The following is a 24,747-nucleotide window of genomic DNA, read 5'->3' on the forward strand; positions in this document are numbered from 1 at the left end:
AAACCACTCTGGAGGAGCTCTTGTGTGGTCTGCCCTAGGTGACTCTGCTTTGGCAGGGGTTGGACTTGATCTGTAGAGGTCCCCTCCAAACCCTAACATTCTATGATTAGAATGATGTCAAAATGCAAAAGTTTGGAGACTTACAGTGGGATTATATTTGTGTTACAAAGTGAAACGTACATCATAAGGAAAGAAGAAAGTTTTATTTCCCAGTTTTATTTCCAGCTAAACAAACCTGAATATTTACATATTCTAGAGGTTCCTGGAAAACGTTTCTATAAGGTGTATATCAAACCCAGACTCACCGCTTCATCGTACTTCTGCTGCTGAATAAACAGTCTGATGTTCTTTAAAAAGCTGATCTGTTCAGAATCAGAAAGTGGTCTGTAAAAAAATAAACAGATATATGAATGTTTCTTCTTTTCACAAGCAAAGGGAGGGGCAGAAAAAAATGCAGTTAAAAACCCTGACTCCAGAATAAAGCACACCAACATATTCTGATTTTCTTTAGAGGTAATTGGAACTAACCCATTCCTCTATGCTCACCTTTGCACTTGTGTCAATGCTGCTGCTGTCTAAATTACCCCAAGATCTCCCTGCATTAAGAGACACTTTTATGTAGGTGTCCCCAGCTAATACTGCTGAAAATTATTTCCCTTGTGCATGCAAGAGTTAAGTGAATTAACTGATCTGATAAATGTTGGAAGCAGTTCATAAGCCTGTCAGCAAGGAGGAATTGTTGAGGTTCCACACTAACAGTAGATGATGCCTAACAGTCTTCTCCTTGAAAAAATAAGAGCTTCTCTCCTGTTACAGAGGGAGCTGTTAGCAGACTCCCCAGAGTAGGGGATAATGCAGGTACCTGGTTAGCCTGAAGTCAGTGATAAAAATATCTTTGATTTTAATGCATTTTATTAGCAATAAATAACTTCTACAGTTCTTATCCCATAAAAAGTAGTAAGAAGGAGAAACAAGTCAGCTCTTCCAACTTCTACCACACAAAGGAAAAAGTGATTTTTCCTGCACCAGCTGAGTATGTTACAAGCCACAACACAGTCACTGTCGCTTTAGGCACCACAAGCAAACTATAGCAGCTCACAATTTCGCAGTGGCTGATGAATGCATGGAGCAGTTTTTCTTCACACCTTCCATGATAGCTTTGTGGCACAGCATCACCTCCTCAGCATCTCCAGCACATGACAGCCCAGATGCATGCCTCTTTCCTTTGCACACATTCCTTCATGTGCCTCACACACAATCACCTCTATCATGTTTCAGACTGTGCAAAATCAGATCCTCTCCTGGGGTCTCACTCCTACTTGTTTACATTAGCAGCAGGCACTTTAGTGGTCACTTAGCTGAGCCACGGGAGCTGATCTTATGTAACTACCACATGGAAATGCTCATTCCTCCAGTTTCCAAGCACTTGGGAACCACTCCTGCCTACAACCCAGAAGCAGTTGATACACAATCAGCTGTTGAGCTCTGAAATATATGAACAGTTTTTTTTGCTTGAACAATCTGAATTTTATTACCAAGAACATTCTGTTATATTTTTTTATACTGTTTCCTTTTGATACTGACTTTAGAGCACAGCAGTGTTGTGCAGCAATCTTCTAAAATACTGGCTGATAGGAACAGCAACATATCTTACTCTTGAGAAGAGGAAATGAAATAACTGTAATTCAAAAATCACAGAATCACAGAAACATTCAGGTTGGAAAAGACTCTCAGGATCAGTCAAGTCCATCCCTACTCGGAAAGGTGCACCCTAAACCATATCCCCAAGCATCACATCCAAACGACTGTTAAACATCAGGGTTGGTGACTCCACTACTTCCCTGGGCAGCTTCCAATGCCTTCCATGAATATTTATTTTTCCTAATAGCCAGCCTAAACCTACCCAGTGGCAGCTTAGAAACAGAGAATCAAGCAGGTTGGAAGAGACCTCCAAGATCATCCAGTCCAACCTAGCACACAGCCCTGTCCAATCAATTAGACTATGGCACTAAGTGCCTCATCCAGGCTTTTTTTTAACACTTCCAGGGACAGCGCGACTCCACCACCTCCCTGGGCAGCTCATTCATATGGCAAATCACTCTCTCCAGTGATTTGAATGGCTTGAGGCCATTCCCTCTTGTTCTATCACTAATTACCTCTGAGAAGAGAGTTTGACTCTCTTTTCAATCTAGAAAAGAATCAAGCAATGGTATCTATAAACAGGAAGGGACAGGACCTGGGGAAAAAGAAGGAGGAAGCAAAAAGTGATGACAACGTGATGTGTTTGATCACCTTTAGTGTGGAGAAATAACACAGGATTATAGAAAAGAGAGTTGAAAAAGAGCAGAGTGAGTGCTGGTTGCTCCTGCACCTTCACGATGTGCTTGTGGAAGCCAACCTTACAGCTCCACAAGCCAAGTTTGAATCAGTTCTTCAAACAGACAAATGAGACTCCGGTATTGCCTCAAGAAAAGATGTAACCCTCAAGTTCTGCTATTTATTTTTTTGGCAAGGGAAAGGGAGCAAAGCACCAAAGCAAGGTGAGACTTGTTCACTATGTGTGGAAATTAGTAGGAAGAAAAGAGAGATCTTAGCTTTTAGGTATGGACTTCTGAAATAAATATTAAGCAGCTTTATTTAGGACTTAAATACACCCAAGACATTCCTGTACTCACTGTCTCATTTTTATTGTTTTACATGTAATATTTTCTGAGCATTTTATCCTTGTCATATTCAATGCAGATTTTTAATATGCTAAAATTAACTTTCACTTTACCTCTTTAATAATTTACATACACACCCCTTAATTATCTTTTTCATCTCAATGAATCATTTTATTATTAATGAACAATAGTCTTTACCTATTCCTTCTTAGATGACACCAACTGGAGTCTCGGTACCCTGGAGGGTGTAACAAAATAAGTAGAGTTTTTAAAGAGTAAAGCTTCAGTAAGGTAAATGCAGAAGGTGATTATTTTGTCAAATGGGGTTACCATTAGCAGGTGCATTGTTCTTTTTCAACAGCTAACATTATATTACACATTTTACCTTACTTGCATATGAATGCTTTTCAAGATGCTGAATTTATAATTATCTACAGACTTTTTTGGGGCAGAGTTTATGAATTCCACCAGAAATTAAGGATTTCATATCTAGTTGTATCAAAATGCAAGTTTCATCCTATGCAAGGGCTAAGTGGGATCTTAGGTTTTGCCTCTGTACTAAGAAAAAGCTCAAAGAAGTGACCAGAGAACTTTTACATTTCACAGCAGACTAGAAGAGAAGATTTACCAAATATGCTGATGGTCTTCTGGTTAAGAATGAGTACAGTTCACAAAATGCAGCTTATCACCCACTGAGGACCCTGATCCACTTCCTAAAGCTGACAAAGTAGATGGAAAATTTCAAAGGAGCCCCTTCCTAGATGTAGCAGAACGTGTAAGGAGATGAAGCTAAGCCATCAAAAGAAGTGGAAAGTTGTCTATAGAAAGACTCCAGCAACTTCAGAAACTGATTCTAGAAAACCTACAAGCCTCAACCAACCCCAACAAAAATTTACATCTGAGAAGTTAAAACTTGAACTGTTCTTAGCACCATTTGATTTTAACTTAAACTATTTAAAAGGTTTGAAACACAAGGCTGAAAGTGCTAGAAAAGAACAAAGTGATCAGTTGCTTCCTTGTGTGGGAAATAACACAGTGCCAAAGGCACTACGATGTCAATCTATTCTGAAGGTCACTTGGTGCACACATTTATGCAATTAATAGTAAAGAAGTTAATTTACTTTTCATTATTAGAAAGATCCTTAAGTCCATACAAAAAATTAAGGTATATACATATATACTCTTCCCAGACACCCATCACCAAGATCCAATTCTACCAAATTCCAGATCACAGAATTGTCAGGGTTGGAAGGGACATCAAGGATCATCCAGTTCCAACAGCCCTGCAATGAGCAAGACACCTCACACTAGATCAGGTTGCTTATAATTCCATCTGGTCTGGCCTTAAAAGACCTCCAGGGATGAGGCTTCCACCACATCCCTGGGCAATCTGTTCCAGGTGAATAGTCTTGACTAGTAAAATGCAAAGGGTTTTTTTTTTCACACACACAAAAAAACCTGTTCTGTTAATTAACATGAACACACAAAGAGAATTCATTAATGGACTCAGCTCTGTCTTCCTGTTGTTTTCTTGAAAGCACTGTGAAACACATACATTATAAAATGTAGTACTCTAAGGTTTATCTGAAGAGAAAAACCAAGAAGTGTCATGGTCACATAGAAGCACACATGCATTCACAGGATCATTAGGATTCTGAAGACTTCCAATTACATTCTTCACAGGAAACAGTGGTGGTTCTAGAAGACTAATTTTGGTTTTCATGATGGCTATTGGAGATTAATTTCCTAGTTTCAGACAGAAATCATGGCTTCATCCATCAATAAACATAATTAATTATGAACCAAAACAGCTAGGGTAATCATGCAAGTGCTTGTACAATATCCCTCCTGAGATGTTAGCTACCCTCATTTCAAGTCTACCTGACAACATTAATCTTTCCAACATATCATTCACACTTCATATAAGCCAAACTATTTGACAGTACTAACAATAAAACTGTGATGAAGTATGTTCACCATAGCAATGTCAAGGGGACCTTTCTTTGGTCAGGGAGACTTAGGTAAATAGGCAAACCAGATCCAAGTTCTGCCTCAAGAAAAGATGTAAACTTCAAGTTCAGTGAGTCTTGTTTATCATCACAGTATTGAATTTACCACCCCAAATGGCATAGGTAGTATACTGCAGTCACACCTTGATATAAAAATCTTGGAACAGAAGGAGATGTCTTACAGATATATCTATAGCCATCACTTGTTAATTTTATAATGCCTGGTTATTTGGGTAATGATTCATAGTCCTTTTATCATAAATTCCATTGAGTTCTGCTATAAGAAGTAACCCCTTAGGATCTGTAGTAGTTTAACATTTCAAATGATGCATTTTAATAAGGAATCATCACAGATCTGCGGATGTAAGGTACAAAGAGAAAGGCTGACAGCTTTGCCTAGCTCACTGTCACATGAAAACAAATTTCTTTCAGCTGCTTTACTCCTCCTCCCTGCCTCCACGTACCTGACTCCTGTCAGCTCATGCACATCTACGCCTTTCATCACTGCCTTTTCACTTTCCCCATCAGAAAAAAACAACCCAACCACTATTGTGCATCCTATAATCCTTTGAGTGTGGTAAGATTGCGGAAGACACAGTGGTTGCATTTCTATAACCCATATACAGCAGCAAATCAGAAGCAGCTGTTAAGCAAACTTCAGTCTTCTAATTTTTCATACTGGCTATTTAGGGAATGGGGAGAAAAGGACCAGCTCCTCCTGCTGACAACAGAGCTGAGAAACTAGAGTATACACAGCTAAATATACATCTCTTAAACTTCTTCATAGCTTCAAGGTGGAACAAAACCATCTGAATAAAGCCTACTAGGATTTGGTATGGGCTACCTTCTCCTGAACACTACATAAGGCAGACCTCACAGTCTTTGCTAGGAAATTTATAACTCCAAAACTATTTTCAGTAAAAGAGGTATCAGACTGCCACTGTCCAAACAACTCCTGGAACTTCTACCAAAAGGCTAAGCAATCACAGGTTCTTGTCCCCTTATCCAGAAAGTATCCCTGGCATCTTAGTAATTCGCAACCTAAAAACTATAAGTCTCCCAGGTTAATGTTGCCCCTCTCACCATGAAGATGTTCTGCTGTCATAGTCCCTCAGAGAAGCCCAGGCCTCTGTTACCCATTCCCATCCTTTAGCCACTTGGGTGCTGAGGAGGGCATTTCAGCGTCTCCATGCTCTTGCCATGGGAGAAAACTACCAGGAACAGAAGCAGCTGAGTATGTTCAAGCTTGGCTGCCACACATCTTTCTCTGACAGGGCCATACTAAAGGGGAAAGTGGGTTTCCAGTCCAGCAATTCTGCAATCAGCTGAAATGGTACTTACAGGACCTGCTATTATTGCTTTGATCTACATCACCACTGCTAGAAAAATGGCATCTTGAAAAGGCAGAATGTAAGACTGGCCTGATGTTTTCACATGGCTGCTACTGAAAACTTATACATGTAATCAAACAACACTTCCAAAGCCTTGTTCAGCGTAGCAACAGACTTCAAACAGTCTCCTGTGACAGCTGACTTCAAATACTCCCACCTACAACACAGGACAGCACCTCAGGAAAGCATCAGGTAGATAATGGGAAAGTGGAGACACAGATCTTTCACTTAATGCTATGAATTTAGCAGAAACATGATTGTACATTGTTCCTGTTCCACATCAAATTCACCCCAATTAGCAACCTGTGAGTGCAAAGACTTGATACTACTGACAGTAAAATCAAACTAACCAAACTTCATCATTCTGTTGTTTCTTTTGAAGATATGGTAGCAGCAGAATGAAATGCACACTTTAAACCCCTCTCACTTCTCTATCCACAGCAGAAAAGCATCAGAAAGAAGTAATGAATCAGTCAGCAAAACATGGGTAAAAAAAATACCAAATATTAAAAAAGCAACAACATAGAATCAGGCTTGGAAGGGACCTCCAGAGATCATCCAGTCCAACCTTCCTGCCAAAGCAGGATCACCTAGTGCGGGTCAGACAGGAACACATCCAGATAGGTACTGAAAGTCTCCAGAGAAGGAGACTCCACAGTCTCTCTGGACAGCCTGTTCCAGTGCTCTGTCACCCTTAAAGAAGTTTTTCCTCATGTTGAGGAGTCATCAAGATTGGACAAACCTCTAAGACCACCAAGTCAAACCATCAACACAGCAATTCTCTCACTCCTGTCACAGCTGAACGAAGGAGAACTTGGGGACCTGCACACAAATAGCCACAGCAATGACAGCAGGGCTGGTGTGGTATTATCAAATGGCAGCACCTGGAACCATCATGTTTACTTACTGTTGAACTTGCTATGTAGTACAGACTACACAATGCTACTATGGGCAATGACCGGGGGGGGAAAAGAAGTGTTACAGTTCTATGGACTTCACCAAATGACAGGGTTCCATGAATTCTAATAGCCAGAAGCTGATTCTTCCCATTTTCAAAATGTGTTCCAGTTGTTCGTAAGGAATTGTTTTACTGTACCCACTGAAGACAGACTGAAAGCACATCCTATGAGATAATACTCTGTGTATGTTTTAGTTTTGATCAAAGAGTGACGTTTCCAAAATGAAATTATTTAGTGAGTAACTGCTTAGATGGCCTGAATTTTATACTGTTTACAGCAATACTTTCAGGTAAGCTACTAAAATGGTCAACTCCTAGGAAACCTGATTTTCATAATTCAGAAGCAAGAGACATGTAGTTAACAGAATTAGAGTGATGTTTTTAGTGTGCTAAAGCTGTGCTTATGAAAAGAAAAGCTACTCCACATAAATCTGCACTAAAGGGTTCATTACAGCTTCTTAAAGGGCAGTACCCTCATTATTCCATCTCCCAACCTATCTATTGTCTTTTCCCCTGCTGCTTCACCACCAGGAATTTCAGTCTTGGAGTGTCTAAATATCAGGTAGGTTTTTGTGTTTCTGGATGTTCTGACTACCACATTAGACTGTAAGTCAGCCAGTCTAGTTGTAGAGTTGTACTCAGTTATATTTGCAAGCTTTTAGGTCTTTTTTTCCTTTAAAGGAGCATTAGAAAGCACCACTGCATGTGTCAGGAACTCCAAAAGATATTAAAGGATTAAGAAAGTCAGCAAAAAGCTCCTGGCTTAAATTCTGAGAGTCTTGCTCTTTAAACCTTAATGAAGGGAGGGGACACAAACTTCCAAAGGACAACGACAGCAAAAAGAGTCTTTACTGACACATCGCAAAACTCTACCATAACATATATGCTTTTGTATTCAGATTTACAAATATGGGAAGGAGGAAGCCCTGGGACATCACTGAAGTGGTCTGACTACTAATGGTCTAATCCTAGGCTGTTATTTCCTAGGAATTAAAATAGCCTTTTAATGTTCACAAAGCAGTGTCCTTGATGCAGCATATACACAACAGCAAAGTGCCTTAGGATATTTATGTAAATCCTTTAGATAACAGAGATGAGAGAAAAACGAACTCAGGCAAGCTAACTGCCAGCTGCCAATTCACTGAACAGAGAAACAATTAAGATAACTGGGCTGCACACAGCAGATTTGCATGCAAACGACTACAGCAAGAGCTGCCAACAACCGAGAGGCCAGGAGGGAGGATGCCATGCTCTGAAGCAGTCCCTCCGGCCCCCTCAAAGCAGAACTGGGAAATTGGAAGCAGGGATCTAGCACGGGCAGGGGTTGTGCCTAGAGAGCCAGCAGGACATAATGCAGCAGCCTTGGAAAGTCCACAATAAGCCTTGCGTTTAGAGAAGGATACATTTGATGAGAGACAAATCCCCTTGTGTTATAGCCAGTCCTGAGATTAGAGAGGCTAAAAGAAGCTGAATTTATCTCTTAAGACATATGCTAATTATTGCTGTGACCACAGGCCTGACACCAGATGCACAAGCAGCCTGTCTGCTGTAGGTCTGGCTGCATCCAAAAGCGGCAGTCGGGTGCTCAAGTAGCATATTCATGTGCAACATACAGAGGTTAAGATTGCAGTGATGACTGCATTAAACTGCAGAAAGCTCTACAGCTCTAAAATACGATTACAGTCACACATTCCCTCTCCTGGGGCAGCACCCAGTGTAGTGGAGAGCACAAATTTTACCAAAAGACATCTTTTTGTGGGGGGTTCAAACCTGTCAATCTGTTCTTGCCATTTGGCATTGAACTCTCAATCTCCTCCAAATAAGATAGGAGATTTGGGTAATATTTATACCTTGTTGTCTGCTATAGAGCAGAGTGCATGGGTGAGACCGTGGTCAAAGCACCATTCCTGGTGGTCAAACAGTTGTTATTCTATCAGTTGCACAAAACATTTCTTGGTTTTGGTGTAACTCCTCTGGTCAACAGCACTGCAGGGAATTAGTATAAGAATGGAATGGTGGGCCTCTGCCTTGCCTCTTCCATTCTCCCTGGTGCATGGCAACACAGACCACCCAGCCTCTCTGTCTGCTCTGGTCACCATGCATCTACCAGCAACTCTGACTTTGGTAATATTCCACTGCTTTATACTTTCAACAATAGGGAAGATGGAGATCCTTGAAGGAAAGGAAATCACAGAACCTCAGAGGTTGGAAGGGACCTCCAGAGATCATCGAGTCCAAACCTCTTGCCAAGGGAGGATGCTCTAGGGTAGTCAGCACAGGAACACATCCAGATGGATTTGCAAAGTCTCCAGAGAAGGAGACTCCACAACCTCTCTGGGCAGCCTGTTCCAGTGCTCTGTCACCCTCACTGTAAAGAAGTTTCTCATCATGCTGAGATGAAACCTTCTATGTTTCAGTTTGTAGCCACTGCTCCTCGGCTTATTGCTGCTGACCACTGAAAAGAGATTGGCCCCATTCCCTTGACACCCACCCCGCAGCTATTTGTACACATTGCTCAGGTCTCCTCTCAGTCTTCTCCTCTCCAGACAAAACAGCCCCAGGGCTCTCAGTCTCTCTTTGTAGGGGAAATGCTCAAGTCCACCAAACATCCTCGTGGCTCTCTGCTAGACTCTCCAGCAGGTTCCTGTCTCTCCTGAACCAGGGAGCCCATAACTGGACACAGTATTCCAGGTGTGGGCTCACTAGGGCAGAGTAGTGGGAGAGAGGAAATGTCCTGTTTCTAAAGCCTCTTCTAATTCAGTAGTGCAGAGGCCATGTGCTGAGCCTAAATAACAACTCCCTCACCTCTGCAAAATGTGTGATGGATTTATGTCACGAATTGGAGCTGGCTCTAGATGTCGGCACTGTTCTAGATCTGTAACACTGTGCCACTGGTCTGCTTCTGGCCCACAACGCCAGGTGCCAAACCTAAAGCCCAGCTATCATTTTTCAGCTACTTGCATTCAAAGCAGGCAGCACAGGCTGTATTTTGGCAGCTGTTTCACAGCTGGGCTCCATGGCCATTGAAACATGTGTTTGGCCAGGACCCCTGTACCGAACTGAACAGTGATGCACATGGCAGCCAATCTCAGCAGGCCCAGGCCTGTGCTGCCCATCCAGCATGGCTCCACACTGTGCTGCACAAATCCTTGGCCACCTTGCCGAGGCTGCAGGCAGCTCCCACTGCAGGCCTGTCCTCATCTTTCCCTGGAACTGCAGCAAGAAGCTCTCACGTGAAGCTCTTCTCTGTTCGACAGTAGAAAAGATTAGTGGAGCTAATTTATTGCAAGCAAATACTGTAATAGCTTGAATGACCTAAAAAAAGGAACCTCTCCACAGACAGGATCTGTACAGCACTATAGCAGAACATATCTCAGTGAGACTTGGACAGACTGAGAGCTGGGCAAAGAGTAATCTAACGAGGTTCCATAAGGATAAGTTCAGAGTCCTGCACCTAGAAAGGAATAATAAACTGCATCGGTACAAGGTGGGAGGTGATCTGCTGGAAAGCAGCCTTGTGGAGGAGGAGATGAGAGTTCAAGTGGACAAGAAGCTATCCATGGGACAGCAATTGCCCTTGTGGCCAAGAGGACCAATGGGATCCTGGGGTGTATTGAGAGGAGTTCGGCCAGCAGATGGAGAGAGGTTCTCCTCCCCCTCTAACTCTGCCCTGGTGAGACCTCACTTGCAATATTGCATTCAGGTTTGGGTTCCCTAGTTCAGGAGGGACAGGGATTTGCTCAAGGGGCTGGAGAACTGCTCTATGAGAGGCTGAGGGATCTGGGGCTTTTTTGGTCTGGTGAAGAGAAGATTTAGAGGGGATCTAATCAATGTTTATAAATATCTGAGGGTTGGGGGTCAGGAGGGAGGGGACAGGCTCTGCTCAGTTGTGCCCTGTGATAGGACAAGGAGCAATGGATATAAACTACAGCACAGGAAGTTCCACCTCAACATGAGGAAGAACTTCTTTTCTGTAAGGGTCACACAGTGCTGGCACAGGCTCACCAGAGAGGTTGTGGAGTCTGCTTCCCTAGAGACTTTCAAAACCCATCTGGATGCATTCCTGTGTGACCTGCACTAGATTATGGTCCTGCTCTGGCAGGGGAGTTGGACTTGATGACCTCCAGAGGTCTCTTCCAACCCCTAACATTCTGTGATCCAGACTCCTTCTGATGCTGCATGAATGCAGGCCAGCACCCAGACTACCCCAACATCTGGAGGGATGTACACTTTATCTGCTGTCTGTATTCTTCTTTAATTAAACAGCTATTTTATTAATCTATTTGTTCTGAGACCTTTCTTGTTGAGATCCAGGATGCACCCTGCACCCTCTCACCTCATGCCCCAGTGCAAAACATTCTCCACCCATCACATCCAACCACTTCCCTTTGCCTTCCCTCACCTTCACTGCATGAAGCCAGACAAGCTCCGAGAAAAGGCCAAAGGGATTTATACAAAGAAATAGAGAAATACACACAAGCCTTGTGATATTTTATCTAATACATTAGCCTCTTAGCTCCTTCTAAAGACCTTACCTATTTCCTCCTTGATAATAAATCCAATTAAGCCTGGTTCTCCTGCACAGAAGCTGCTGCCAGTAAGCTTTTCACATACTAACTAAAAGCTCCTGAGCGTGCTGCTGAAACCCTGAAATCCTGCTGAGACCAACAGGATGCCTGCTTTCTAAGAGGATTGCATCCTTCCTGAGCAGAGTTTAACAGAGTGCTTCAGATAGTTCATTCAGCAAAAAAGAAGCTGACATTTTTGCCAAAGAACATACATTTCATAGCACAGGCACTGATTTCTCTCTGAAAAGGTAATCCATCCACCATTAAACCAAAAGTCCAATGATACTAAGCCATTATTGCCATTGCAGCACTTGTGTCTCTAGAGCAGTGCAGGGTGAAACACCTCCAGGGATGGTGACTGCAGCACTGCCCTAGGCAGACCATTCCAGTGGCTGAGAATCCTCTCTGGCAAGAAGTATTTCCTAGCATCCAGCCTGAGCCTCCCCTCATGCAGTTTGAAACCATTTCCTCTAGTCCTGTTGCTTGACACCAAGGAGAAGAGGCTGCCCCCTCCTTGCTCCAACCTCCCTTCAGGTAGCTGTAGAGAGCAATGAGGTCTCTCCTGAGCCTCCTCTTCTCCAGACTGAATACTCCCAGCTCCCTCAGGTGCTCCAGGCCCTTCACTAGCCTCATTGCCCTTCTCTGGACACACTCCAGCACCTCAGTGTCCTTCCTGTAGTTAGGGGCCCAGAACTGAACACAATACTCAAGGTGTGGCCTCACTAGTGCTGAGAACAGCAGGATGAATTACTTTCACAGCCCAGAGATGCCAGCTTTGGGAATGCTTTTCCAACAGCAGCATCTGGCCCCTTGGCACACTCCTCTTCACACTGTGCCAGCACTGCAGTTACCTTAATGTTCACCCAATGGTCAGAAAGCTAGTCAGATAGTTCACTATCCTGGATATTGGTTGTTCTCTATGAGCAATCTTCATAATTGTCCTCCCTTATGTTTCCTTTGAAACATCTGGCATCTTGGTACCTGCTTTTCTTACTCACCATAGTCAAAGCATGTCTCAGAACCCTGAGGAGAAAGTTTCTGATTTTACTAAACAAATAATTTTTGAAAACATGTCTTCACAGTTGGGGAAAAAAAGGTCATGGAGTGGGAAGGAAACTTATTTCAGACAGTAAACCCCTTCAGGTATCCAACTGCAACTGCAGATAAGCATTCTGAACAATTATTCAATATCAGCAAGAGAGACATTTGCAGCTGAGCTTGCTGACATGTATTCTGAACAGCTTCACAGGTAACTTCAAGATACAATTTACACAGATTTGTTCCTTGATGGAGGCACTTTGACAAAAGGAAAATGGCATTACTGGCAGCCAGACATAGCCTTTCAGTAGGTACATCTATCCAGATTCTGACCTGCCTCAAACCTGTTCAAGTAGACACTGCTGAAGTTTCTATCATACAGCACAATAATCAGCTCCATCATTCTCATTATTAGACCTCTGACAGATGGATTTCAGAGAGAGATGCAATTTAGATCCAAGTAGGACAGGGCACATATCTAATGCACTCCTTCATTCCCTGTACGTTGTGCCAGGGATTTGATTCTCCAACGAAATCAGAAGCCTGCATGGCTGTGCTGCCAGGCAACAAGATCTGGGCAGGCTGGAGAGCTGGGACAGGTGGACCTCATGAGGGACAAGTGCACAGTCCTGCATCTGGGTAGGAATAACACCAGGCAACAGCACTGACTAGGGATCACCCTGCTAGAAAGCAGCTCCGTGGAGAAAGACTCTGGAGTCCTGGTGAACAGCAAGTTCTGCATGGGCCAGCAATGTGCCCTCATGGCCAAAAAGGCCAATGGCATCCTGGGATGCAGTGAGAAAACTGTACAGCAGGTTCAGGGAGGTTGTCCTCCCCCTCTGCTCTGCCTTGGTGAGACCATACCTGAATACTGTATCTGGTTTTGGGGCTCCCCAGTTCAAGAGAGACAGGAATCTATTGGAGAGCTGTGAGGATGATGAAGGTATTTATGGTATGGATACACCTGTCAGTCAGCTTGGGTCAGCTGCCCTGGCTTTTGCACCTTCCAGTTTAAGCTCCAGACTAAACCTCTAGTGCCCCCTGTATTGAGGCTTGTCTGTGATTCTACCCCAGTGAAACCAGGACAACCACCAAAACCCAGTGTCACAGTGAAGTCCAAAGAAGGGGGTAGATGCCTTTCCCTCAGTATCTCGCTCTGATTCATGCAAAACTTGAGGAACTTACAAGGCTTGTCTTACACTAATGCATCAGATCACAGCCTGCAGCTGTAGCTCATTGTGCTCACTGCTCACACTCAGTAAACCACCTTCATGTGAAGGAGGGCAGACATCTGTGAGAAGGCAATGTCTAAAACTACCTCACATTTACACAGAATCATAGAATCAGCCAGGTTGGAAGAGACCTTCCAAGAGGAATAAAGGAAACGCTCTGCATGGGATTGGTAAGAATTAGGAGTTTAAATGGATGTACTATTCACAGCTACATAAAATAGTATAAAAACACCCAAAATCCATAGTCAACCCCTGCCCAGTTCTCCAGTCTGGGCTTACTACAGAAACTCTTTAAGCCAAAGCTTTTCATAACCTCTCTCCAAACCAGGCCAAAACTCCAGGACTCAAATGCAGACCCTCACCTGCCGCCCCCCCCCTCCCCCCCCCCCCCCCCCGCTGAATTCACATATCTCCCTATCCAGACTTAAATGATGCAGCTAAAAATGCATCTTGCCTGCTCTTGCCCCACTCTTTTGCAAACCAGAGGTAAGGGAGAAGGGAGAGGGGAAGGGGATTGAACAGCCTATGCTGTTCATTTATAAAGGGAATGAAACAAAAGACTACACTTTCTGGTCCACCTCCTGGACCTATCTAGCCTCTGGAGGTCTGTCCTCTATGGTTTAAGACATCCCAGTACCTTAAACCCACCACAAATCTGTATACAGTTATATTGTCAAAAACCAAAATAACTCTTAACAGAAAACTAAATGTAAGAAAAATTTGTTTGCTGTTTTTTTTGTTTTCTTAATATCTAATTCTAAATAGATTTTAAAACCAGAAATTAATTGCAGAGTTCTAATGCAAAGTTTCAGTCAAGTAAAAGACTGAAGAGACCAAATTTCTCTTGCTGCATCTCACCAAAATACCAAAGTGGTAAGAACATCAGCTAAAATATATATATATAGATATAGTTTTTAAAGGCACTTACTTGAATGGTGTGAACAGAAACGACAGGGTAGTTTTCTTTTTCTGATCCATCTTAACCTGCATTAAAAAGAGCATTAAATCCATTATATGTAAGTTCACAGAATCACAGGTGGTTAGGGGCCAGAAGGCACCTAGAAAGTTTATCCAGTCCAACTCCCCCTGCACAGCAGGATCACTTATACCAGATCACACAGGAACACATGCAGGTGGGTTTTGGGGGAGTATCACAAGCTTGTTTACCCTGATTAAAGAGGGGGATGGCTCAGGCCTGGCTAGCCTAGCAATGGTGGGGGGAAGAAAGAGCATTGGGACTTAAGGTGAACTGCAAGTAGAAGAAGAAAAGGGGCAGTGGGGTTTTGGTTTTGGTCTACTTGGAGGGAAGTTTTGGAGAATGTTTTGGGCTTGATGGGATTCTGTGTGTATTTCATATGCTTCTGCACGGCTTTGCATTGTAGTTTGTAGTTATTACAGGAGCACAGGGTGTTAGGGGTTGGAAGGGACCTCCATAGATCATTGAGTCCAAGCCCCCTGCCAGAGCAGGATCATAGAATGAAGCGCAGGTCACACAGGAATGTATCCAGACAGGTCTTCAAAGTCTCCAGAGGAGACTCCACGACCTTTCTGGGCAGCCTGTTCCAGTGCTCCGAGACTCTCACAGAAAAGTAGTTCTTCCTCATGTTAAGGTGGAACTTCCTCTACTGTAGTTTATATCACACAGTATCACAGTATTATTAGGATTGGAAGAGACCTCACAGATCATCAAGTCCAACCCTTTACCACAGAGCTCAAGGCCAGACCATGGCACCAAGTGCCACGTCCAATCTTGCCTTGAACAGCTCCAGGGACGGCGACTCCACCACCTCCCCGGGCAGCCCATTCCAGTGTCCAATGACTCTCTCAGTGAAGAACTTTCTTCTCACCTCCAGCCTAAATTTCCCCTGGCGCAGCCTGAGGCTGTGTCCTCTCATTCTGGTGCTGGCCACCTGAGAGAAGAGAGCAACCTCCTCCTGGCCACAACCACCCCTCAGGTAGTTGTAGACAGCAATAAGGTCACCCCTGAGCCTCCTCTCCTCCAGGCTAACCAATCCCAGCTCCCTCAGCCTCTCCTCATAGGGCTGTGCTCGAGGCCTCTCACCAGCCTCGTCGCCCTTCTCTGGACACGCTCAAGCATCTCAATGTCCCTCCTAAACTGGGGGGCCCAGAACTGAACACAGTACTCAATCCATTGCCCCTTATCCTCTCATAGGGTGCAACTGAGTAGAGCCTGTCCTCTCCCTCTTGACCCCCAGTCCTCAGATATTTATTAACATTTATTAGATTCCCTCTCAGCAGACCAAAAAGCCCCAGGCTGCTCAGCCTCTCCTCACAGGGAGAGGCACCTCCTGTTTAATCTTTGAATATATTCTGTATTTCCATCCAACCCTGTGTAGGGCTTTTTTCTTTAATTACTTGGAAAGTAATTTTAGAGCTCTGTCTTTCCCCACTGCCCCTATAAATGAGGCCAGCTAGTCAATCAATACCAGCCAGCATGCACACTCAGTTTTAGTCCTTTGAATTAGAGCATGATACATACAGTGTATGTCCTACTATAATTATTTTAGACATAGCAACAACTGTCATTCGAAGAAGTATTTTTTCTTTACTTGATGTTTTCTTACCTTAAATTGCTCAAGAACTTGAACAGCGTTGGTAAACATGCTCTCTGCTTTGAAATGAGCACTATTGTTCAGATATTCCAGAGGCAGAGTTCCCTGGAGAAGAAAAATACATATCATCACAAAAAAAGGTATTCAATGAAGAAACAGGCATTTCTCTAACTGAACTGCAGGCTAAATGATGCTGAAGTAACTCCTGTAACTCCTTTCAAAATACTCTGTCATCATTTCTCACCATCACAGGGATGGCTTATAATATCCCAGCTCCTACAGATATGCAAAAAAGGTAAACAATGGGAGTTGTTAATAAACTAGATGTTAAATAGGAATACAATCTCAATCTCTAATAAGAAGCTGTTTTTTAAATACCTACAGTTTTCCATCCAAAGCCTCTCCTAGGCTTGACTCACAGAGTGTTCTTGATGGGGAAGCTAACAGTTCCTGTGCCACCTATGTTGCACAGCTTTCTCTCATGACCAGCAATGAGAGAGGAGGAAGAGGAGGAGAAGTAGTTGAGGAGATATTTCTTTACAGTGAGGGTGATGGAACACTGGAACAGGCTGCCCAGAAAGGTTGTGAAGTCTCCTTCTCTGGAGACTTTCAAACCCTGCCCAGATCCATTCTTGTGTGAACTGTCCTTAGGAATCCTGCTTTGGCAGGGAGGTTGGACTCAATGATCTCTGGAGGTCCCTTCCAATCTGTAAGGTTCTGTGATTCTGTGAGAGCAGGATTTGGGGCAGAGTCTCCAGAAGAAGTATTTTGAAAGCACACTAATATAATGCTAGCTGTCAACTAGATGTGTATGAGATCTTTTGGACTGCATATATGAACCCAATTCAAAGCCATCTCAGTGAAGGAACATACTGTTCACTGAATAAGAGGCATAAGAGATCATCTTAGGAAAGTACACTAGATTAAAAAAGAAATACCTCAACATTAAACTGCATGAGCCAGCTTGTTTACAGGCTCAGTTTTCATGGCCAAAATCAAGCCTTATTCAAACCATACTGCAATTCTACTGCACCTAAAAAAACAAGTAACAAAAAACTTCTGTGTAGCTCAAGAGTATAAAGCTGCAGTTTATGTATCATACAATCGACCAGGTTGGAAGAGACCTCCAAGATCATCCAGTCCAACCTAGCACCCAGCCCTAGCCAGTCAACTAGACCATGGCACTAAGTGCCTCATCCAGGCTTTTCTTCAACACCTCCAGGGACAGTGCTTCCACCACCTCCCTGGGCAGCCCATTCCAATGCCAATCAATCTCTCTGTGAAGAACTTCCTCCTAACATCCAGCCTATACTTTCCCTGGCACAATGTAGGGGTCAGCTGCCTCTCCACTTGAAAACATTACAGAATATATATAAAGAGAAAGATTCACAGATTGCATTGGGTTGGAAGGGACCTTTGAGGGTTGTCTTGTACACTCCAAACTTAGGATGTATAGATATGAAGTTCAAGCTACAAGCAGTCTCCATAGCACTTCTCCAAATCTAGGACCTTTCCTCTCACATGCTTCACATCTTGGCCCCAACACATCCCCAACACAGAAATACGGTCAGCATATTTCTGTTGCAGACAAATGTTTTTGTTTCTTACCACTGAATTCAGGGGGAAAGGCACACCAATAAGCGAAGCCATCAGTGGTGCAATATCAGCCTGTGCAAACAGAAGCATTCCCATTTTAATAAAACTCCAGGCTCTAGAGCAAATAAATTCAGTTTATCTTTAATTTATTTGGATTTGCAGAACTAAATGGTACAATGCTGTGAAGTTATGACATACAGGTCTCCTTTATATTTTAGTTTGTAGTAGTCATCATAGCCTGATTAGATTCAAATTGTGAGGCTCTGCTACTGGTAAAGCTTCAAAAATACATGTAGTTTAAAAAGCAAAATACAACCCCCACCTCCTGAATTTATTCACAGGAATTCAGTTCCTCCTTCACTACTCTCAGAGAGCTACAGCAGAAAGAGCTCATTTCATATTTACAGTTTTAAGTAGTACACCGAATATATTGCTCCTTGCAGCACTCATTATCTCATGTTTCTACAATGCCAATTACCCTCTCCTCTTCAGAAGGGGATGCTACACATCTATTTGTGTCCAGTCAGCCCTCAGGTAGGCCTTGCAGTCTACACCAAGGCACGACATAAAATAAGTTACCATTACCTTCTACTTATAGTGCTAAACACTGCCTCTCACCAGGCTTGTATTTTCCTTTGATATTAAGGTAGGCATCAAAATTTGCTTCTCCAGCATTAATCAGAAGAAATGTGGTGGGTTGAGGAACTCTCAGCAGTCCCCACCACTACTGAAATTTACCAGACCAGTTGAAACGGGTTGGAGGTAAGATATAGCTATATTTACAGCAAAGCTAAACTCACAAGCACATATACACAATACATTTACAGGTACTTACAATTATATACAGTTGAGAAATAACACAGAAGACCAAATTCCCCTCCTGGACAAAGAAAGAAGCTCAGAAGGGGCTCAAAGCCACTCTCTCTCTCTCTTTCCCAGACAGAAAACAAATCAACCAGCAAAGCTTATTTTGTTATCTGAAAATGTTAGCTGGAGCTAGTGGAAGAAATTAGAGAGAGCAGTGAATAGGTCCAATGCTCAGAAACAAAGAAGAGATCTAAAGGGAAGAAGTGCTCAGAAGCAAGAGAGGAACAAATTGTTTAGACTTGGGCTTCTTATCTCTTTTAGCAAACCAATGAATGATATAGACTCTATCATTATTTTCTTATTACAACCAATGATCTAATTTCTCTCCTTAGAATATTCCAGTTAGCCTCAAAGCAGCACAAGAAACTACACTGAAACCACAGGCACAGCACCAGCCTTACATCATCTGTGCTGAAGCAGACTCTCAACTGGTATTTGCAGAGGACAATACACATGTAGGGGAACTAACTGGAAGTCTAGTTTGCTATTTTTACCCATGGCCCACATGTGCTACAGGTCAAAAGCTCTGTCTTTGGGGACACTAACCCAGAGCAGAGCAACACTTGAGACCCTTCTATACTGTCTCAAAATAACATTCTCTTAACTCCTGCCAGCATGAGAGGAGAATTTTGTAGCAGGGCTTTGGTGAAAGCAGTTTATCCAGAACATTTTCAACTTCAGCCTTTTAGCATGAGTTTCTTTCTGTTGTTTGAGCATGTTTGGAGCTGGTTATTTATATACTGGGTTCCACAGTCCTGTCAGTTTGACTTTGGTGCCAGGGAAGCTGATGGATCAGATCACCTTGAGTACCACCACACAGCATGTGCAAGACAAGCAGATGCTCAGGCACAGTCAGCATGGGCTTATGAAAAGCAGATCCTGCTTGCTTGACAAACCTCACCTCCCCCTGCAACATGGTCACCTGCTTAGTGGAGGAGAGAAAGACTTGGAAGTTGTCTATGTGGACTTCAGTAAAGCCTTTGATAGCACTCTCAGAGCTCAGTATGAGGCCAGTCCTGCTTAACATCTTTATCAATGATGTGGATGAGTGAATTGAGAGCACCCTTAGTAAGTTTGCAGATGACATCAAGCTGGATGAAAGTGTTGGTCTACTTGAGGGTAGGGACACCCTGCAGACGGATCAAGACAGACTGGGTAGATGAGCTAACAGTTGTATGAGTTTTGGTAAGGCCAAATGCCAGGTTCTGCATTTTGGTCACAATAACCTTATATAACACTACAAGCTTGAGGAGGAGTGGCTGGAAAGCTGCTCAGTGACAAAGAGTGACCTGAGAGTGGTGAATGATAGCCTGCTGCACATGAGCCAGCAGTGTGCCAAGGTGGTCAAGAAGGCCAACAGCATCCTGGTCTGTATCATGGACAGTGTGGCCAGTAGAACCAGTGAGGTGATTGTGCCCTCTACTCAGCTCTGGTGAGGCTCCATTTCAAATGCTGCATTAAGTTTTGAGCCCCTCACTACAACAAGGGCAGTGAGGTACTACAGCATGTCCAAAGAAGGACCTAATGTACATGTCTTATCAAAAGCAGCTGAGAGAACTGGGATCATTTACTCTAGAGAAAAAGAGCCTCTTTACAACTATCTAAAAGGAGGTTGTAGAGAGGTGGGGGCTGGTCTGTTTAGCCAAGTAACAAATGATAGGACAAGAAGAAACGATCTCAAGCTGCACCAAGGGAAGTTTTGGTTGAATGTTAGGAACAATTTCTCTCCTGAAAGGTTTATCAGGCATTGGAACATCTTGTCCAGAGCAGCAGTGGAGTCCCCATTCCTGGAAGTATTTAAGAGTGGTGTAGACAGTGCTTAGAGATATTGTTTAGCAGATGTAGTGCTTAAGGATATGGTTTAGTCAAAGACTTGTCAGTGTTGGGTTAATGATTGGACTCAATGATCTTAAAGGTCTCTTCCAATCTAGACAATTCTGGGATTTTGTGTGATAGGAAGCAAGAAGCAAACAAGCTTCAGGTGCCCACATATGCATGTATTATCATAATGATTAAAAAAAGCTTGGCTTTTTCATATCAAGGGTTAAGTTGAAACTTTTTTCTTCCTGTACAGTATAAATTGTCTAAATTGCTAAGTGGCTGGGCCATAATTCCAGACCCTGTTGGAAAAAACACACTTTAAACAGTGCAGCAGGAACTGGTTTTGATTCAATAATAACAGCAACTTCTGCAAAGTGACAAAACACAGACATTGAAACAGACAGCTCTGAAAAACTGAACTGAACATAGATTCAGTTTAGAATTCAGGTTTGAGTTGGCAGGGATCTTAAAAATCATGTAGTCACACTCACCCCCACCATGGGAAAGGACACTTCCCACTAGACCAGGTTGCTCAAGGACTCATCCAACCTGGCCTTGAGCACCTCCAGGGAAGAGGGCATCTACGATCCCCCTGAGCAACCTGTTCCAGTGTCAGAACTAAATGAAATGCAACAAAAAACATACAACAGATTCTCATAAACTTGAGAAATAAGGCCATCAAATCAGGCTTGCTTTCTGTTTCATCAGGTACCTTCACAGGAGATACCGAAGTGCAAGCTCAGCTCCAGAACATTTGCAAAGTAGAAGACAGAAGGAAAGTAATGCAAGTTACTTCTAAAGATCTGCAAAAGCAAATCCCACTCTGAAAACATGAGATTGCTATTTAATGCCATAGTTTAAGTTCTATTGGAATAGTCTAATAAGAGAAATTGGTACTTTCCTGAAAGTTCAGTGCAGAATCTAACTGAATTAGCTCATTGGATGTAAAAGCATAATAAAGTCTCTCTCATTCATTGGTTTGCTAAGAGGTATAAAAAGCCAGTGTATAAAGAATTCTTTCTACCTGGCTCCTGGGCACTGGATCTGTTCATTGTTCCTTCACTTCTCTCACTCTAACACTAACATTTTCTAAGTAACACATGAGCCTTGCTGGTTGTTTTCTGTCTGTGGAGAGAGAGGGAGGCATTGGTTCCTGCTGGACTTTCTTTGTCCAGGGGAGCAAGATTTGATTTCTGTATTCTTTCTAAATTGTATATAATTGTAAATGCATCTAAATGTATTGTGTACATATGCATGTAAAGTTAGTTGTGCTGTAAAATACAGCTTTAGCTTACTTCCAAGCTGTCTGAGCTGGTCTGGTAAATTTTAGTTGGGGTGAGGAAGTTCCCAACCCACCACACTTGGAGTTAATGGCACTGAGCTTGGGGAGTACCTGGCATACTGTACTGCACTCTCTACAATGGCATATGATCACCTGCCCAAAAAAGGGGTGTGAAAATGCATCTTTAGGAGGTGAAGTTGTATATAGCTGCCAGGTGCAAACAACCAATTTCAGCTATTTCAGGTGTGATTCCTGCAGCTCTGACTTTGAAGTGGCACATTTCAGAGAAAAGCTACATCAGTATGATCATCCAACCCAATTCCATAAATTAGTTTAAGTCACAAAACATTGGTAATTCAAGGTGAACATTTATGAGCTATTAAATGAGGTATGTTTGATACCTGATTGACATCCAGCCTCTTCAAGTTCTCCAGTTTCCATTCTGCAAGAAATAACAGAACACATGACCAGCTAATTTACACAGATGGGGACAGGATAATTCAGCTGACAATTAATGTTTTGCTACCATTATCTGTAAAGTGTTATATAATTTTGTTATAGGAAGCTTGCTCAAAAGGGGTCAAAAGATGGAAGTCAACAGGCAGAAACATGAAAATGCTTTGATGTTAGTTCACATTTTATTTTATCCACCAGGATACACTGCTGCCTGCAATTGTGATCCAGATCAGTTGAGGAAAAGTCTAAGGTTTTTATTTTTTCAGCACAGTGATGCACCTCAATACAAGAGGGATGTTGAGGTGCTGGAGTGAGTGCAGAGGAGGGCAACAAAGCTGGGGAAGGGTCTGAAGAATAAATTTTATGAGGAGTGACTGAGGTAGCTGGGGCTGTTGAGTTTGAAAAGGAGGAGGCTGGGGGAAGACCTCATTGCTGTTTACAGCTACTGGAAAGGAGGTTGCTTAGTGCTGGTCTCTTCTCGCAGGTAAACAGTGATAGAACAAGAGGGAGTGGCCTCAAGTGTACCACTGGGTAGGTTTAGACTGAATATTAGGAAACATTTTTTCCCAGCAAGAGTCGTCAGGCATTGAAATGTGCTGCCCAAGGAGGTGTCACCAACCCTGGATGCAATTAGAAGTCATTTGGATGTGGTGCTTGGGGATATGGTTTAGGGTGAATCTTGCAGAGTAGGGACATTGGTTGGACTTGGTGATCTTGAGGGTTTTTTCTGACCTGAATGTTTCTGTGGTTCTGTGATTACCTCCCGTGCCAACTAAAAAATTCAAAGTCAGGTTTAGGATAAGAGCTGTTAAATCTCCTCAACAGTTTCAAAAAAGGTTATCTCAAGGTCTGAGCTATACTGGTATATAGTGGTATAGAACAAGGGGACACAGTCTCAAGTTGTGCCAGAGGAAGTACAGGCTGGATGTTAGGAGGAAGTTCTTCACAGAGAGAGTAATTGGCATTGGAACGGGCTGCCCAGTGAGGTGGTGGAGTCTCCATCCCTGGAGGTGTTCAAGAAAAGCCTGGATGAGGCACTTAGTGCCATGGTCTAGTTGACTGGCTAAGGCTGGGTGCTAGGTTGGACTGGATGATCTTGGAGGTCTCTTCCAACCTGGTTGATTCTATGATTCGTATCTGACATAAGCAATATCAGCCAACAGCAAGCTCAAGGAGGAAGTTTAGCAGTTTAGCAATCAGAACAACCACAATGAATGCAGAAACAAAGTCACATGTACAAGGCTCTAAATCTGTAGAGTATCAGACAAAAGGCTTGTTCAAAACTGTATTTTCCTACTCTCCATTAGCCTCTGAGGAAATAAAGAGGAAACTGCCTGTTGTATTTGGGGAGATGACTAACAACGTTCTAGACAGTTGGAAAGTTACAAAGCAAGTCCAGAACAAAGGGAGGGACTCCTGATGTTTGATTTGGGGTGTTTGGGTTTTGTTCTGTGTTTTTTCTGCTGGATTTGTTTTTTGTTTTTTTTTAACCATCAGAACAAAGATAGGAAGCAGGTACAGCAGGGTGCAGGCACATTCCCTCCTTGGATAAAACTACACATCTCTCAACAAATGACAACCTAAAATCTTTCCCTATTGTGCACCTGGAAGTCAGCTCAATGCTCATCTTTTCCGAAGTACTCTCACTCCATTTTCATCACTACTCGAAACCAAATGTTGAGTTTTGTACTAAAGCTGTTGAGAATCAAGGAAATCAGCAGCTGTAAAAATAAACTATTAGAGATTAACCTTTACAGACACAAAGTGTCCTTAAGAAGTCTAGCAAATCAGCTGCCACAGACACCAAAATCAATTGATTTTACTCTTTTACTCTGTTTTCTAATTTTTATTCTTCAACTAATTTTCAACTGTATGAGAGGTGTCACAGTTTTATAGCAGCAGTAAAGCACAAAGATGAAATGCTGGCATGGCCTATACCTGAGAAGCCCTCTTTATTTAATCTGTTATCAAATACCTTCTTGAGAGCAGGGCAGGGTTAAAGCCTCAAGGCTGGACTAATTTTTTGCCTGTTGTCTCTTCTCTGATGCAGCTCAACAAACAATCCAGTAAAGCAGAAAGTCAATCCCTCACTGATCTCAAGGCATGTCAAGAAACAAAGCAGGCTGTAAGAATGGGGCACATGGTAGAAGCAGAGCTTGCAGGGTTCAATCACATACAGTTCTGGGAATTCACTGATGCTTCAAGCAAGTCACAGAATCATCAAATCAACCAGGTTGGAAGAGACTTCCAAGATCATCCAGTCCAACCTATCGCCCAGCCCTGCCCAATCAAC

The 24,747-nt window shown here is 42.9% G+C and overlaps 1 protein-coding gene across 2 annotated transcripts in view; it reads right to left on the reverse strand.

The window, feature by feature from the left end:
• The window catches only part of PIGN (phosphatidylinositol glycan anchor biosynthesis class N), a 108,143-nt gene that overhangs the window by 49,463 nt on the left and 33,933 nt on the right, over positions 1-24,747 (reverse strand). For both annotated transcript variants that reach the window (XM_064160839.1, XM_064160842.1), the window contains exons 9-13: positions 22,400-22,440; positions 18,041-18,100; positions 16,445-16,537; positions 14,788-14,843; positions 306-384 (exon numbers count right to left, since the gene is read on the reverse strand). In XM_064160839.1, the coding sequence (XP_064016909.1) occupies positions 306-384; positions 14,788-14,843; positions 16,445-16,537; positions 18,041-18,100; positions 22,400-22,440 (329 nt within the window). The remainder of the gene's footprint in view (positions 1-305; positions 385-14,787; positions 14,844-16,444; positions 16,538-18,040; positions 18,101-22,399; positions 22,441-24,747) is intronic.

The sequence above is a fragment of the Pogoniulus pusillus genome, chromosome 21 (assembly GCF_015220805.1).
Source record: "Pogoniulus pusillus isolate bPogPus1 chromosome 21, bPogPus1.pri, whole genome shotgun sequence".
NCBI lineage: Eukaryota > Metazoa > Chordata > Aves > Piciformes > Lybiidae > Pogoniulus > Pogoniulus pusillus.